The 15,160-nt window shown below is 42.0% G+C and overlaps 1 protein-coding gene across 4 annotated transcripts in view; it reads left to right on the top strand.

The window, feature by feature from the left end:
• The window catches only part of TNRC6B (trinucleotide repeat containing adaptor 6B), a 284,827-nt gene that overhangs the window by 255,765 nt on the left and 13,902 nt on the right, over positions 1-15,160 (top strand). For all 4 annotated transcript variants that reach the window (XM_030815502.1, XM_030815503.1, XM_030815505.1 and 1 more), the window contains 7 exons: positions 1,772-1,903; positions 2,224-2,319; positions 2,464-2,647; positions 9,602-9,739; positions 11,901-12,077; positions 13,554-13,700; positions 13,951-14,046. In XM_030815502.1, the coding sequence (XP_030671362.1) occupies positions 1,772-1,903; positions 2,224-2,319; positions 2,464-2,647; positions 9,602-9,739; positions 11,901-12,077; positions 13,554-13,700; positions 13,951-14,046 (970 nt within the window). The remainder of the gene's footprint in view (positions 1-1,771; positions 1,904-2,223; positions 2,320-2,463; positions 2,648-9,601; positions 9,740-11,900; positions 12,078-13,553; positions 13,701-13,950; positions 14,047-15,160) is intronic.

Raw genomic sequence — 15,160 nt, 5'->3', positions numbered from 1 at the left:
ACATCTCTAAGCATTTGACACTGATTAACTCATAAAATCTAATAATGACTGAAGTTAATATTGTTGTCATTCCAGTTGGAGATCAGGAAAGTAAGGGTCAGAGAGGCTAAATAAGTAACTTGCTCTGAGTCAGCTTAGAAGTGGCAGAGCTGGGGCCGGGCGCAGTGGCTCACGCCTGTAATCCCAGCACTTTGGGAGGCCGAGGCAGGTGAATCACGAGGTCAAGAGATCGAGACCATCCTGGCTAACATGGTGAAACCCCATCTCTACTAAAAATACAAAAACTTAGCCAGGCACGGTGGCGGGCGCCTGTAGTCCCAGCTACTTGGGAGGCTGAGGCAGGAGAATGGCGTGAACCCAGGAGGAGGAGCTTGCAGTGAGCCAAGATAGCGCCACTGCACTCCAGCCTGGGCGAAAGAGCGAGACTCCATCTCAAAAAAAAAAAAAAAGGAAATGGCAGAGCTGGGCTGGGAGCGGTGGCTCATACTTGTAATCACAGCACTTTGAGAGGATGGCTTGAGCCCAGGAGTTTGAGACCAGCAGGAGGTCAAGGCTGCAGTGAGCCATGATCACGCCACTGCATTCCAGCCTGGGTGACAGAGTGAGACCCTGTCTCAAAAAATAAAAATAAAAACTGAGGAGGCAGGCAGAGCTGGGATTACAAACCCAGGCAGTCTGCCTCTAGAACTAAAGTCTTTTTTTTTTTTTGAGACGGAATTTCACTCCTGTTGCCCACGCTGGAGTGCAATGGCACAATCTTGGCTCACTGCAACCTCCGCCTCCCAGCTTGAGGCAATTCTCCTGCCTCAGCCTCCCGAGTAGCCGGGATTACAGGCATGCGCCATCACACCTAGCTAATTTTGTGTTTTTAGTAGAGATGGGGTTTCTGCATGTTGGTCAGGCTGGTCTCGAACTCTCGACCTCAGGTGATCCACCCACCTCGGCCTCCCGAAGTGCTGGGATTACAGGCGTGAGCCACTGTGCCCAGCCTCTAGGACTAAATTCTTGACTGTTGTGCTACGCTACTTGGCACTCACGGATATGTTCTTAAGCTTGTTCTCCATGGCCCCAACTAGTCCAGTGGGTTCAGTAGATGAGGGTGCAGGGAAACTCACTTCTGCTTACTTAAATCATCTTAGAGGAGCAAACCAAAGATGGGAGGGAATCCTCTGTCACCAGAGCTTCCTGCAGCCTCGCCTAGCTCACTCCTGAGAACAGGGAGAAGGACCCTGCCGGGCCAGTGACCTTCCAGGCTCTTTGATGCTGGCTCTTTTTTTACACTGCCACTCTGTGGGTGTTTGCTATCAGAAGCCATGCGTTGAAACTCATGTCTCCTATTTACAAGTTAATATTATTTGTCTTACTTGTATCACAGAAATACTTTCATGTAAGTATTATTTATTAGCTTTATGCAATGTAGCATGTTTTGTTTCATGGCACATTTCCAATAATAATTTCTCGGTTGGATAAAAGCCATATTGTCATCAATTTTTTTTTCTTGAAGATGTTTTCCTGAATGCAAAATTTATACTTTTTATTGTAGAAAATTGGAAAGTCTAAGAAGAAAATTTAAAAACTGTTGTAATCTCACTGCTCCAAGATAATCATTGTTAACACTTGAGTGTATTTTTCCTGTTATATATTTTTCACAGAAAAGTTTGAGAGCTCTTGGTTTAGATTCATCAAGATTCTTTTCACAGAAAAACAGTTTTATTTTGATAAATTCTGAAGATTCCTTTTCTTTTCTTTCTTTTTTATTTTTTTTGGCTAGGTTTCTGCCTCAATGCTCAAGCAGTTTCCCAACAGTGGCCTGAGTCCAGGTCTTTTCAATGTGGGGCCCCAGTTATCTCCTCAACAAATTGCCATGCTGAGCCAGCTTCCACAAATTCCCCAGTTTCAGTTGGTAAGTAGAAGATTTTCTTCCTGTGGCTAAAAAGGTCATTTGCTTTTTTTTTCTTTAGCTTTGATTTGCTTCCCACATCTTTGCCACTTTCTATGTTCAAAGGGTGCTAGTCCACACTTCTTTGCAAACTATGGAGTGTGCTTAAGGGTTGTCAACTCAACTGGAGGAAAATGTAACCAAGAGACCAGGAATTTGGTGTTACTTCCCTCCTGGATACTTTTCACTGTGTGACCTGTACTTCATGCACAGACCCTTTAGGTGTCCTCAGTAAATCAATCTCAGGAAACTTTGGTTTTCTGTCTTTCCCCCTTGTTTTGTAGGCATGTCAGCTTCTCTTGCAGCAGCAGCAACAGCAGCAGTTGTTACAGAACCAGAGAAAGATTTCTCAAGCTGTACGCCAACAGCAAGAGCAGCAGGTACGTGGGTGGGCGGGGTCCCTCTAGTGCTGTGTTTGAGGAGTACATCCCGGCTTAGCCTCTGATGGCAAAGAACCGGGCACAGTCTTTTCCTGGGAAGTTCGGGGCCGTGCTTATCACGTGTCCGTCTCTCTTGGCCCTCAGCTGGCTCGAATGGTGAGTGCACTGCAGCAGCAGCAGCAGCAGCAGCAGAGGCAGCCAGGCATGAAGCACTCGCCCTCTCATCCTGTTGGGCCCAAGCCACATCTGGACAACATGGTACCCAACGCGTTGAATGTGGGGCTCCCAGACCTTCAAACCAAAGGGCCAATACCTGGATATGGTTCTGGTAAGTTGTTAGTAGAGAAAATTACCTTTTTAGAAATCTACCTCTCTAGGCCTGTGGTAGGGGTTGCGCCTGCATTTCCCTCTGTTTTTATGTCAGCTGTACAAGGTAGGTAAATATTCTTACCCCTGGTTTACAGATGAGACATCTGAGGCTTCTGGAGTTTCAATGGGTTTCCAAAGCTCACCACATGGTTACTAAATAGCAGAGACAGGCCTCTAACTTCTCTGGCTCCAAAGCAGTCTTTCAATACATGTGTATGAATGGCAAACTGTTCTCCTACTGCCGGGAATTTTTAAAACCCTGTTTAAATGCTTGTGCATGCTGTGAGTGGTACACATGGCTGAGGTTATGATCTGTTAAAATATGTACTAGTTTGAAATGTTTTAGTATACTCACATTAATAAAATTGCCTTCTATTGAAAAAATGAACTAAAATTATGCAGATTGATAATTCATTTGATATTAGTATTTCATCTGATTTAAATAGAATTAGAACAAGTAAGGTTATGCCTTTAACATTCTTCAAGAATTTTTTGGCAGGCAAATCATAGCTCTTTCAGAACTGGAAAACATGCTGTAAGCAGAATCTAATTGGTGAGGAAACAGTGATTTCAAAATAAAATTTAAAATTGGAAAAGATACCACATACCATCACAGTTTCATCTTAAACTGACAACATTTAGAATTTATCTTGTAAGGAAAATACTGTTCAATGCGCACTCAAAAAAGAGTTGGGCTGGGCACGGTGACTCACACCTGTAATCCCAGCCCCTTGGGAGGCTGAGGCAGGCAGATCACGAGGTCAGGAGTTCGAGACCAGCCTGGCCAACGTAGTGAAACCCTGTCCCTACTAAAAATACAAAAATCAGCCAGGTGTGGTGGCATGCGCCTGTAATCCCAGCTACTGGGGAGGCTGAGGCAGGAGAATCGCTTGAACCCGAGAGACGGAGGTTGCAGTGAGCTGAGATTGTGTCACCGCACTCCCACCTGGGCGACAGAGCAAGACCCAGTCTCAAAAAAAAAACAAAAAGAGTTGGGAAGACATGAAATTGCTGGTTCTAGGTGACAGTGTGACCCTGTGGCAGCGGCTGACTGTGCGCCAACCCCATGATCCTCCTACTGCACGTGCAGGGGGTGAGCAAAGACTTCAAGGTGTTCTTGATCTGAATATTTTAGCAGAATTACTTTGTAGATCCTTAGCTTCCACTAACTGTTTTCATTCTTAAAGATGATCTGCCTGATAACTGACTTAAATTTGAAATAACTTTTCTTGCACTTGATATAGAAGAAGGTCAGCTCTGTGCTCATCTGGGCTGCAAAACACCAGGGTACCAAACATGGGGGGGCCTCCTTTGATTACTAATAAAGGTGTCCTTATGATGTATTTCCTTCTTCTTCTTCTTCCTCTTCTTCTTCTTCTTCTTTCTTCTTTCTTCTTTCTTCTTTCTTCTTTCTTCTTTCTTCTTCTTCTTCTTCTTCTTCTCCTTCTCCTTCTTCTTCTTCTCCTTCTTCTTTCTTTTTGAGGCGGAGTCTCACTCTGTTGCCCAACCTCCACCTCCCACAACCTCCACCTCCCGGGTTCAAGTGATTCTCCTGCCTCAGCCTCCTGAGTAGATCGGATTACAGGCACACGTCACCACTCCCAGCTAATTTTTGTATAGTAGAGATGGGGTTTCACCATGTTGGTCAGGCTGGTCTTGAACTCCTGACCTCAGGTGGTCTGCCCACCATGGCCTCCCAAAGTGCTGGGATTACAGGCATGAGCCACCACACCCAGCCGATTCTTTCTTTCTTCTAATGGCTAAAGGATCAGAGTTAAGCATGCACATATATACATATTTACTGAAGAAATTTTATGATTTTTGTCATACTCCTGTTTCATGAGTAACTTGTAAATTTAGCTATGCATTATATTATTCCATATTAAAGAGAAATATTGACTTATTAGCTTGTTTCTATATTTGTTAACTTATTAAATAATAAATAAATATTATTAGGTCCCATTTTAATTGTGACCTGACCATTTATAATCTGCCTTATAAGATAGATGTGTTTTGTCATTTATTTCACTTACAATTTTCCTGTCTGGGCACGGTGGCTCACGCCTGTAATCACAGCACTTTGGGAGGCCGAGGAGGGCAGATCACTTGAGGTCAGGAGTTCAAGACCAGCCTCCAACGTGGTGAAACCCCGTCTCTACTAAAAATACAAAAAATTAGCTGGACGTGGTGGTGTGCCCCTGTAATCTCAGTTACTGGAGTGGCTGAGGCAGGAAAATAGCTTGAACCCAGGCGGCAGAGGTTGCAGTGAGCTGAGATCATGCCACTGCACTCCAGCCTGGTGACAGAGCAAGACTCCGTCTCAAAAATAATTTTTTTTCCTTAGGTAGCATTATTACATTTGTTTGAATTGAAGAATACATTTTAGGTCTGAAAGTTAGATTTGGCTGCCTGTTTTGAATAGATTATTTGATGAAAATATATTTAAAGCATATATAGAAATTAAAAAATTTTTTCTAATAAATTAAACACCAAAGATGTAATGAAATGAACAGTCTTTCAGTTTTCCTGATGCTAAGTATGTTGAACTAAAAAGGATACCTCTAAGTGAAAGAGTAGCAAGAATAATTGAAAGTTTCTTAATATGTCTTGATAAAGCCTCTTTGTTACATTATCTCAAAATTAAGAATTTGAGTGACTAATGACTGCTTAACTAATCCTGATTCTTTTGTAAAATAGATGGTTTCTAATTCTGCCCTTTTAGCAAAATTGAAAATATACCTAATTGAGGCTGAGTGCGGTGGCTCATGCCTGGTAATCCCAGCACTTTGGGAGGCCAAGGGTGGAGAGTGAGAGAGAGGGAGACAGAGAGAAAGAATACCTAATTGAATTGTTAGGTGATAATGACCTATCTAAAAATTATATTTTAGTATCTGTGTTACTGGGCTAGGGGAAGGAGCATATACTTTAAAAGAAATTCAGAGAAGTAAGTTATAACAAGACTCCTTCTGTTCCCATCTACTTATTTATATGAGTAAAATTACTTAGTGCTTTATGTCAACAAAGAAATTTAAATTAAGATAGTAGCGAAAACTCTCTCTCATTATAGTAAGGAGTCTTGGCTACCGTGGATATCTGAACTCATTAAGAAACAAAGTAATTCATCTTCTTAGAAAATGCATTTCTGATAAAATTTCACTTTTTATGTTTAAAATTTATCAAAATTTGTAATACTTATTTGGTATATCCCTGTGAAAAGTAAAGCTGAATAAATATTGGAGATTATAAAAATGACAGAAGAGTCATTGTATCTATGCTGCAATTATGATTGTGTCGATACCAGGTATACGTGTGGACACGGACTTAGTTGTGTTAGGATGGCCAATTATGGGTGATTTTCTAAAAATAATTATAGTTATAGAAACTAGTTTGTTTTTTAATGTATAGCAAAAAGAGGAGCAGAAAACAGAGAACTGTAAACAGAGAGAGTGAAGGCAAGATCAGTGTAAGGACAAGTTAATTTAAGAGCATTTCCTCAAGGATGTAAGAATGGAGCCAAAAGTCATGAACAGACCATGAATTACGGTGTGTGGAGATGAGAGAAAGTAATTCTAGCAAAGACGGATGAGGTAGGCAAAGGGTTGTCCTTGCGTGAATGATAAAAGCAGGTGATAGGCAAGGGGCATGTCTTATCTCTACTTGTATCTCAGCTCCTAACACAGGGCCCGGCACAGATTACACTGTCCATAAATATTCATTGAACTGAACTAAATGGCTTAATTTGAGCTAAAGCTCTGTGTTTGTGAGAAATTTCAGGGAAACCACTTGGTGGACTAAGGAAATTTGGTTTTGCTGTAGTGGAAAGTACAATAAAGTCAGTATTTTCTTGGGTTTAGATGTATGATAGCTTGTAAATAGCCAAAGGTCACTAGCAAAACACCATCTCTTCTTTGTTAGTGCACCCACTAGAGCACAGTGTCCCAGAATTCCTTCCTTCAAAATCTATCAGACACTTTCCATATCCTAGTGTCAGGCCGGTTACTACGTGACATCAAAGAAAATTACGTACATCTTCACCTGATTTTTCCTCTCATACTTTGGGGTTTGTAGATTGAACCTTTCAAGGCAATTTTCTCACCTATTCTTTCTCTTACCCCTTGGATTACTTTTCCTGACCAAACCTTGTGAGGCAGCACTGGGACTGCCCTACTGTGGTGGCATTTGATCCCCAAGTCTCTAATGAGAAAGGTGCCCGCTTTCTCTAAGGTTCTTGGAGCTGCTGAGCTCTTTCCTTGCTTGCTTACTTTTTCTTTCTCTTTCTCTTTCTTTGTCTCATTCATTTTCTTTTCTTCTTTCCTCTTATTTTTCTCTTTTTTTGCCCTTTTTCTATAACTTTAATTTTCTGCATTTCATTTGTCACCAAAAAAACTCTAAGCAGCTGAAATTAAAGAAATTTAATTCACTGGCTGGGCGCGGTGGCTCACACCTGTAATCCCAGCACTTTGAGAGACCGAGGCGGGCGGCTCACGAGGTCAGGAGATTGAGACCATCCTGGCTAACACGATGAAACCCCGTCTCTACTAAAAATACAAAAAAATCAGCCGAGTGTGGTGGCAGGCACCTGTAGTCCCAGCTACTCAGGAGGCTGAGGCAGGAGAATTGCTTGAACGCGGAGGCTAAGGTTGTAGTGAGCCGAGATTGTGCCGCTGCACTCCAGCCTGGGCGACAGAGCGAGACTCTGTCTCAAAAAAAAAAAAAGAAAAAAGAAAAAAAAAGAAATTTAATTCACTATGGGTTTTATAGAAATTTTAGAGTAACTTCAAAGAAAATTAATGTGTAAGGAACAGTTCCCCCTCTTCCTAATAATGCTAGTATTCTTTTTAATCTTTGCCAGAATCCTGGGTTATTTGCAGAAGCTCTTTCTCAATGATTAGAACTGAGCTTTCAGGTGGCCTGGAATCCAAGCACCTTGGCCTGGTTTTCTCAAAGGCAGAAGTGTAATTTACTCAAGGAGCAACCTGCTTAGGCCATTAAGGCTATGTCAGAGAAAACCTTTGTTCCTTGCAACCTCCCTGCCCTCCAATCTAATTTCATTTCTGCTACCTAGGATGAAAGAAAGAAAAAAATGCCTCAAACTCTTCTTTTAAAAAAAAAATAATAATAAGGCCAGGCACGGTGGCTCATGCCTGTAATCCCAGCACTTTGGGAGGCCAAGGCAGGCAGATTGCCTGAGCTCAGGAGTTCTAGACCAGCCTTGGCAACAGGGTGAAACCCCGTCTCTACTAAAAATACAAAAAATTAGCTGGGCATGGCTGCGGTGTGCCTGTAGTCCCAGCTACTCAGGAGGCTGAGGCAGGAGAATTGCTTGAACCCAGGAGGCAGAGGTTGCAGTGAGCCAAGATTGCGCCACTGCACTCCAGCCTGGGTGACAGAGACTCCATCTCCAAAATAATAATAATTTCATTTGAAATATTTTCATCTCATTCTAAAGATTTCTGCTCCCCACCCCCACCCTCCAATCATTTTGAACTAGTAAATTCAGTTACAAAGTGTGAAAGAACACTGTTCTTTATATAAATAGCAACATTTTTAACATGGGTCAGGAAGGTGTTAGACTTTTACTTGATTTATTATGCGTTTATAAAACTATCCCAGACAACTAGGATAAGCACAGGGGACGAAAAACACAACCTGGGCCCTTAGTGGGATTTGGAGAGATGGAAATTGAGGACCCTTTATGGGTATAGTGTGGCGTCTGGCCTGGCTAGAGTTGCACATCTTGGGGCAGAGAAGCTTGGCTCTGCCGTGGTGGGAGCCTTGCTCGCCTCCCTGGGATGCCTGCACTCGTGCTGCCGCTCTGCGCTCCCTGTGGCTCATTCTCGTTTTTCTATGGTCATTTATTATTCTCCCCCTCCCTGTTTCATCATTTTAGTCCTTTATTTTACTTTTTTGAGAGTTTTTATGAACAAGTGTCACGTACATTCTGACCCAAATGGATGATGGATTGTGTTAGACTCCATCGTCTCCAGCTCTCCAGCTCTGTGCAGTGGGAAAACGTTACCCACCAAGGCTCTTCCCCTGAAACTTACCTGGGGCTCATGGCAAAGTGAACTCAGAATCTCAAACTACCCACCTACTCAAGCTTTGGTGTCTTCCTCATTTCCTCATTGCTTAAAGACTACTTTCAAATTTATCTTTCACATTCTGCCCTGACCTCCACCCACCCCACACTCAGGCTGCCAATTCTCTTCCTAAAATACATACTAGTTATCCTCTTACCTGCTTAAAATTTTCACTATCCTCTTATCCTAGAGAAAAAAAGATCTGAACTCCTTGGCCTAATATATAAAGACCCTACATGACACGACTCTTCATTTCTCCTCATCCCCCACCACTCTCCGCCTCACTTCATCCCAGAGTTAGCTAAACATTGGAGTCATTTGAACATCTCACCATTCCCTAAACACACTTGATTATCAAGAGTTAGAGCTTTGTACTTGGTTTGCTTGACTTCCCCAAATACCTCCCTGAGGCCCTAGATCACGTCTTCCTTCTGCAAAGCCTTTCCTCCCCCAAGATACCCTGACTACAACTCTGTTGCTGCTGTTGCACTACATTGGCTGGATGTCGTCTTCTCTATCTCAGTTGGAGAGTGGCTGGCCCCAGCATCCTGTCTGGCACAAATGTCAGCTAAATGAAAAAGGGCGTGCAGGAATGCACTGAGACACACCTAATCGATGGCAGTCATACACATCTTCACACCTTCACAGAGAGACATCACTTATTTAGCGAGCAAGAGCCAAGATCAAAGCTTGGAATCAAAAATACCTGTTTCCGAGTGGAGAAACTCTGTGAATTAGTCTTTGAATGACACTTGAAGGCATTTGTGGACTCTGCTTCAGAACTCTTGGTACTGATGCTAGAGACTTATAAAATGTGGTCTTCTCCTTTTTAGGCTTCAGTTCTGGCGGCATGGACTATGGCATGGTTGGTGGGAAGGAGGCTGGAACCGAGTCTCGCTTTAAACAGTGGACCTCCATGATGGAGGGGCTGCCCTCTGTAGCCACACAGGAAGCCAATATGCACAAAAATGGTAAGAGGAGCACTGAAAGTTAGAGCCCCCAACCCACAGCAGGTCTTGATGAAACATCTTATAAGACTATTTTGAAGTACAGAACTTGGTATTCTTTTTCCTCCTGAATCCTATGATTGCCTGTGGAGGAAGGTCAGAGTCATGTGTATGTTGAATTACAAGAAATATAAAGTACTAGTTCTAATTAAAGGGAGCAGAATTTTTCAGCTACCATGATTGAGGGTGGTAGCAGTGAACTTGGGCACCCACCAAGGTGAAACCCTAATAAGTTGGCGGAGGGAACAGAGTCAGCTTGTTGAGTTTGTTTGCAGAGCAAGGGATCATAACAATACCTATCTTGTTGGTTGTTTGAACCATAATAAATTTATCGGCTTTTAAAAATTTTCCTGCCTTTTAATCTCCAAAAGACAACTAATAGATCCTAATACATGAGATTTGAACTTTTCAGAAAGCTTTCTTATTCTGTGTGAATTAGAGTGTCTGCAAGACAGCTTTTAAGGGCGTTGCAGGCTTTGGTCGTGATGTTGGTCGGCTTTTCCTCTCAATTTCTCTCTGTAAGGGCTTCTCCATTTCCTGTAAAACAGATAAAAGGTCTCAGAACCTTCCTTCAGCCTTTGTTTCAGTGTTTGTTTCATTTGACAGTAATTCACTTGGACTTAACTGTATCCATGAGAACCAAGTATAAATAGGTGTCTGGCTATTCCTGCTGCAGCGCCCTGGCAGGCCCCAGCCCCAGCCAAGTCATTCAGTCTGAAGCCTTTCAGGTTTCCTTTGTAAACCACTCTTTAATAAGCCCATCCAGGAGGCTGGTGAAATAGCCACGTGGAGCTCTCTATCTGCCATCGCTAAGCATTATCGTTTGGTTTCATGGCATGAAGTCAAAAATGATTTATTGAAATTGTAAAATCTGTTTGTGGACTGAATAATCTAAGCCCATTGTCATCTATAGCTTTGGGCACTTTCAGTGCTTCCTTAGGCTGATAATTCACCAGGTCCCCTTGTCCCCAAAGACATGATAGGTGCATGAAAATAAATATGAAATGGCATGTGACAGGATATCTTGAAGGCAAAATCTCTACTTGCCTTTTTAGAGCTTATAGATCATGTTTTCCCATTTCCTTAGCAATCCCCAAAGTAATTGAGCTTTTCACTTTCCACTGCTTCACCATAATGTGCCTCTGAGCCAAATTTGTCAGTGGCTCCAGAAAAGTAAATGTCCTCTTAGCTGAGCATGGAGGTAGTTTTGATAATATTCCCATTAGGCTGTATCACCCTGGAAATAATTTTATCCCTTCACAAGCAGCATCCTAAGAATAGATCAAGTGACCCAATACAGTATGTAAAATTCATTTGAGAAATAAGTAGACTGGTATCTCACTGACACAAAATTTTATTCAAAGGGCATGTTTTGTTAGTTCAAGGCAATTTTAAGCTTTTAATTCTTTTCCTGCCCCGTAGCATATAAAATGCATGATGGGGGCACCGACAAAACCACTGAAGCGCTCTCAGGAAACCAGTTACAAAGGATTTGCTGTTCTTCATGTGTGAGGCCATGGATCCCAGAGCTGCAGAGTTCATTGCTGGTCTTGTGCTGGCAAAGACCCTAGGCGGGAATTCCATCTCATTGCGTTGGAATTTAAAGCAATTGCAGATGCTTTTCCCTCCAATGGACTCTCTGTTTACACTGCTGCTTCCAGCTAATTTAAGCCTGATCAGCCAGCCCTTAAGAACCTGGGTGGGTAGCATCAGTAGAAATTTAGTTAAAACTTTCTTATGTGCTACAAATTGTTAGAATTTTCCCCATTTCTCACTCTTGAGTCGTTAGCACAGAAACTAGGAATAATGGTCAGATTCCTAGGATGTGAACGTTTCATTAATTTCATAAGACTATTGAATTTTAAAACTGAAAGGAACATTCGAGCATGAGAACGATCCTGTGTGCCTAAGTGAGGAACTGAGAGGCTCAGAGAGGCGAAATGACTTGTTGGTCATGCTGCTTAGTAATTATGTGCTGAGTCTTGAATGCAACCTCTTATTCCAGTGCTGTTTGTATATACTCCCATCAGCTTCAGAAGACTGTTTGCATTCCAATGAATAAAAACTAGACAAGTTCTATTCATAGGAGTTATTCTGGATGATTTAATTTCCTCTCTTTTCTCAGGCGCTATAGTGGCCCCTGGTAAGACCCGGGGTGGGTCACCGTACAACCAGTTTGATATCATCCCTGGTGACACACTGGGTGGCCATACGGGTCCTGCTGGTGATAGCTGGTTACCTGCCAAATCTCCACCAACAAATAAAATCGGAAGTAAATCCAGCAATGCCAGTTGGCCTCCAGGTATTGTCCAGGAAATGCTTTTCCAGGAAAGCATTTGTTTTGTAATTGTCAGTTTCAGGTTCGGGATACATTGCTTTTGTGACTCATGTTGCTAAGGTACTTGCTTTCATTTTTTTCATTCAATAATTGTCTGTTAGAAGTAAGGCATGTGCTGTGGGAAGATAGAAAATTTTCATTAGGTGGGGAACCTGGGGATAAGTGACATTGTAGCTGGGACTTCGCATTCGTCCCATGCATAGGACGCATTGTAACATGGGTTCTTTTGAAGTGTCTGTTGAGTTGATTTGTTAGTTCTTAGGCAAGTATTTATTACCAGTTAGCTTCTAGGTATGCAGTAGCGATTACAATGAGATTATTTGTTAATTCTTTTCTTTCTGTCCCTCTCTTTTGTTGGATATAGTAATCTATTCTCATGATAGAAAAATGAGAACATTTAATAAAGCAAAAATTCAAATCTAATTCCATAAATATATATCCTCCTAGACCTCTTTCTGTGCATGCATATTTGTGACATGAATATGTATAGTTTCATTTTATTAAGGTAGAATTTTTTTTTTTTTTGAAAGGGAGTTTCGCTCTTATTACCCAAGCTGGAGTGCAGTAGTGTGATCTTGGTTCACTGCAAGCTCCGCCTCCCAGGTTCAAGCGATTCTCCTGCTTGCCTGCTACCATGCCTGGCTAATTTTTTGTATGTTTAGTAGAGACAAGGTTTCGCCATGTTGGGCAGGCTGGTCTCGAACTCCTGACCTCAGGTGATCTGCCCGCCTCGGCCTCCCAAAGTGCTGGGATTACAGGCGTGAGCCACCATGCCCGGCCAAAGTAGAATTGTATAATGCAGATAGTTCATATATAATACATGTTGCTCTTTCTCATCACGATTTGGAAAATAAAAGTTTATTCTGTCACATAGCTTTAAAATTTTTAAATGATGTAAATTGACCAATAAAAAAATTCCGAGCCCTCATGTATATTCTAGGCTTTCTCTTGCTAAGCTAAATTATCCCTGCTGGTTATCCCTGGACATTCTATGTAGCAGTATCATTTGTATTACATTTTTTGCATTTCGGCCAACATCTGGTAAGGAAAATGAGAAAGAGCACTGATCTCTAGCCCATATTTTCACCGGTTCTTGGCCTAGATGCTTGGATAATTCTTGTGAACACCAGAGTCCTTATTCCTGCTTTCCCTGCCTTCAGCCCTGAAGTCTCCTGGGAGCAGGAGGATCAGGTTACTGGGGACAGGCTCTGATGAACTGTGGCTTCCAGTTGACTGCCACAGACAGCGTGATAAAACAAAGGTGCTGTTGGCAAGAGTGTGTGTTCATGTTGATTTTTTTTCCTTAATTTTGTGATGAAAATCTAAGAGATAATAAATTCAGTATTTATACTTTCACAACCCATTTCTTATGTTAAAAAAGTACTATATCATTTTTTTTTAACAACCTTCCTTCTCCAATATTTGTTTTCCTTGTCTCAGAATTCCAACCAGGAGTGCCATGGAAAGGTATCCAAAACATTGACCCTGAATCTGACCCCTATGTCACCCCAGGAAGTGTGCTGGGGGGTACAGCCACATCTCCCATTGTAGATACTGACCACCAACTGCTGCGGGATAACACCACAGGTACTTGAGCAAAGCATCTCTTATATGTTCAACACCCAGCATTTTCATAGTGGTCAGTTTGTGACTTCATTTGTACTTGCTGGTACCTAAAAGTTTAACCAAAAAATGTAAGAATATTGCTTTTCACATTTATTTGTTAGACATATTTTGTCCTCCATTCTACTGAAGTTTAAATAAAATACTCCCAAGGTTTCACTGGTTATACTGACATTTATCTTCAGTATTTTCTTCTTGTTCTTTGTTACCCAAGGGTCTAATTCTTCCCTCAACACCTCGCTGCCTTCACCTGGTGCCTGGCCCTACAGTGCCTCTGACAACTCCTTTACCAACGTTCATAGCACTTCAGGTATGAGTGTGAATTTTTTGTTTCCCTTTGGTTAGCACTTTTTCGTCGGGTTCCCTTTTATAAAGGAAACTGGCATGTATTTCGTAAGATACAGTCTTACAGAAGTTCAGTAGCATAGGTCAGTGTAGATGGAAGCACACCTTTTCTGTTTGCTATGTCTTTGAGGAACTTCTAGTCTCAGGAAGGATGAGCCAGATACAGCTTTGGGATGAGGCTGGTAGTGACATAACTGCAGGGAGCTGGCACATCCAGAGGGCTGGAGTCACGTCCTAATGACACACATGCTTCTCTTTTAACAAGGCTGTCAAGAAGTCAAGGGTCATGAGAAGAACTTGTTAAGGCCAGGTTATTATTCCTAAGGTAGCCAATAATAGCTGGCTTTTCTCTAAAAATCCTCCCACTTATGGACAAAGGCTAAGGGCAGATGGCCAAAGAAAAAAAAAAAAAAAAGGGACCTTGATTCATTTTACCGTCATTTGGTAAGTTCCTCATGGTTTTTTAAAAGACATTAGGAAATGGAAAAGTTAGTGGATATAATAAAGGCTTTGAAGTCACTCACTGAGCATAGTGCCTTACCGATTGGTAGACATACTAGTAATTGGCACCTTCAGTTTGCACAAGTCGGACCTTAAGCTGTTAAAGTCATTATGACTTACGTGCTTTGCCCAGGCAAAAGCAAATAAAGCAGACCTTTGTGCACCTATGAAGACGCTGCAGGCTAGTGGGCTACACATTGTCTTTTTCTCCTTCCCACCTCTGTGTCGTATCAGCAGTGCAACAATAACCTACCACTCACTGAATGATCCCGCAGGCCAGGCATCATGCTAAACCTTCCACGTGAATTTTTGTTTTACCTTCACCAAAGGCTATGAGTAAGTCCTGTTGTTACCCCTGTTTTGTGGATAAAGAAACTGAGTGAGGTTCTGAGAGCCGATATAACTTGCCTCAGTTCTGAGCAAGTATGTAAAGGAGACATCTCAATATTCCGGGATTTGAACCACCACCCTGCATTATACTTTTGTAGGATTTCTTTTACATGTAAAAACTTATTCTGGTTACCCAACTCTTTTACACCTATAAATGCCCATATCTCAGATTGAACTATGTGTCTTTT

This window comes from Nomascus leucogenys, chromosome 7b, assembly GCF_006542625.1.
Source record: "Nomascus leucogenys isolate Asia chromosome 7b, Asia_NLE_v1, whole genome shotgun sequence".
Classification (NCBI taxonomy): domain Eukaryota; kingdom Metazoa; phylum Chordata; class Mammalia; order Primates; family Hylobatidae; genus Nomascus; species Nomascus leucogenys.
Note: the sequence above shows the minus strand (reverse complement) of the source record. Positions and strands in the feature narration are given on the sequence as shown.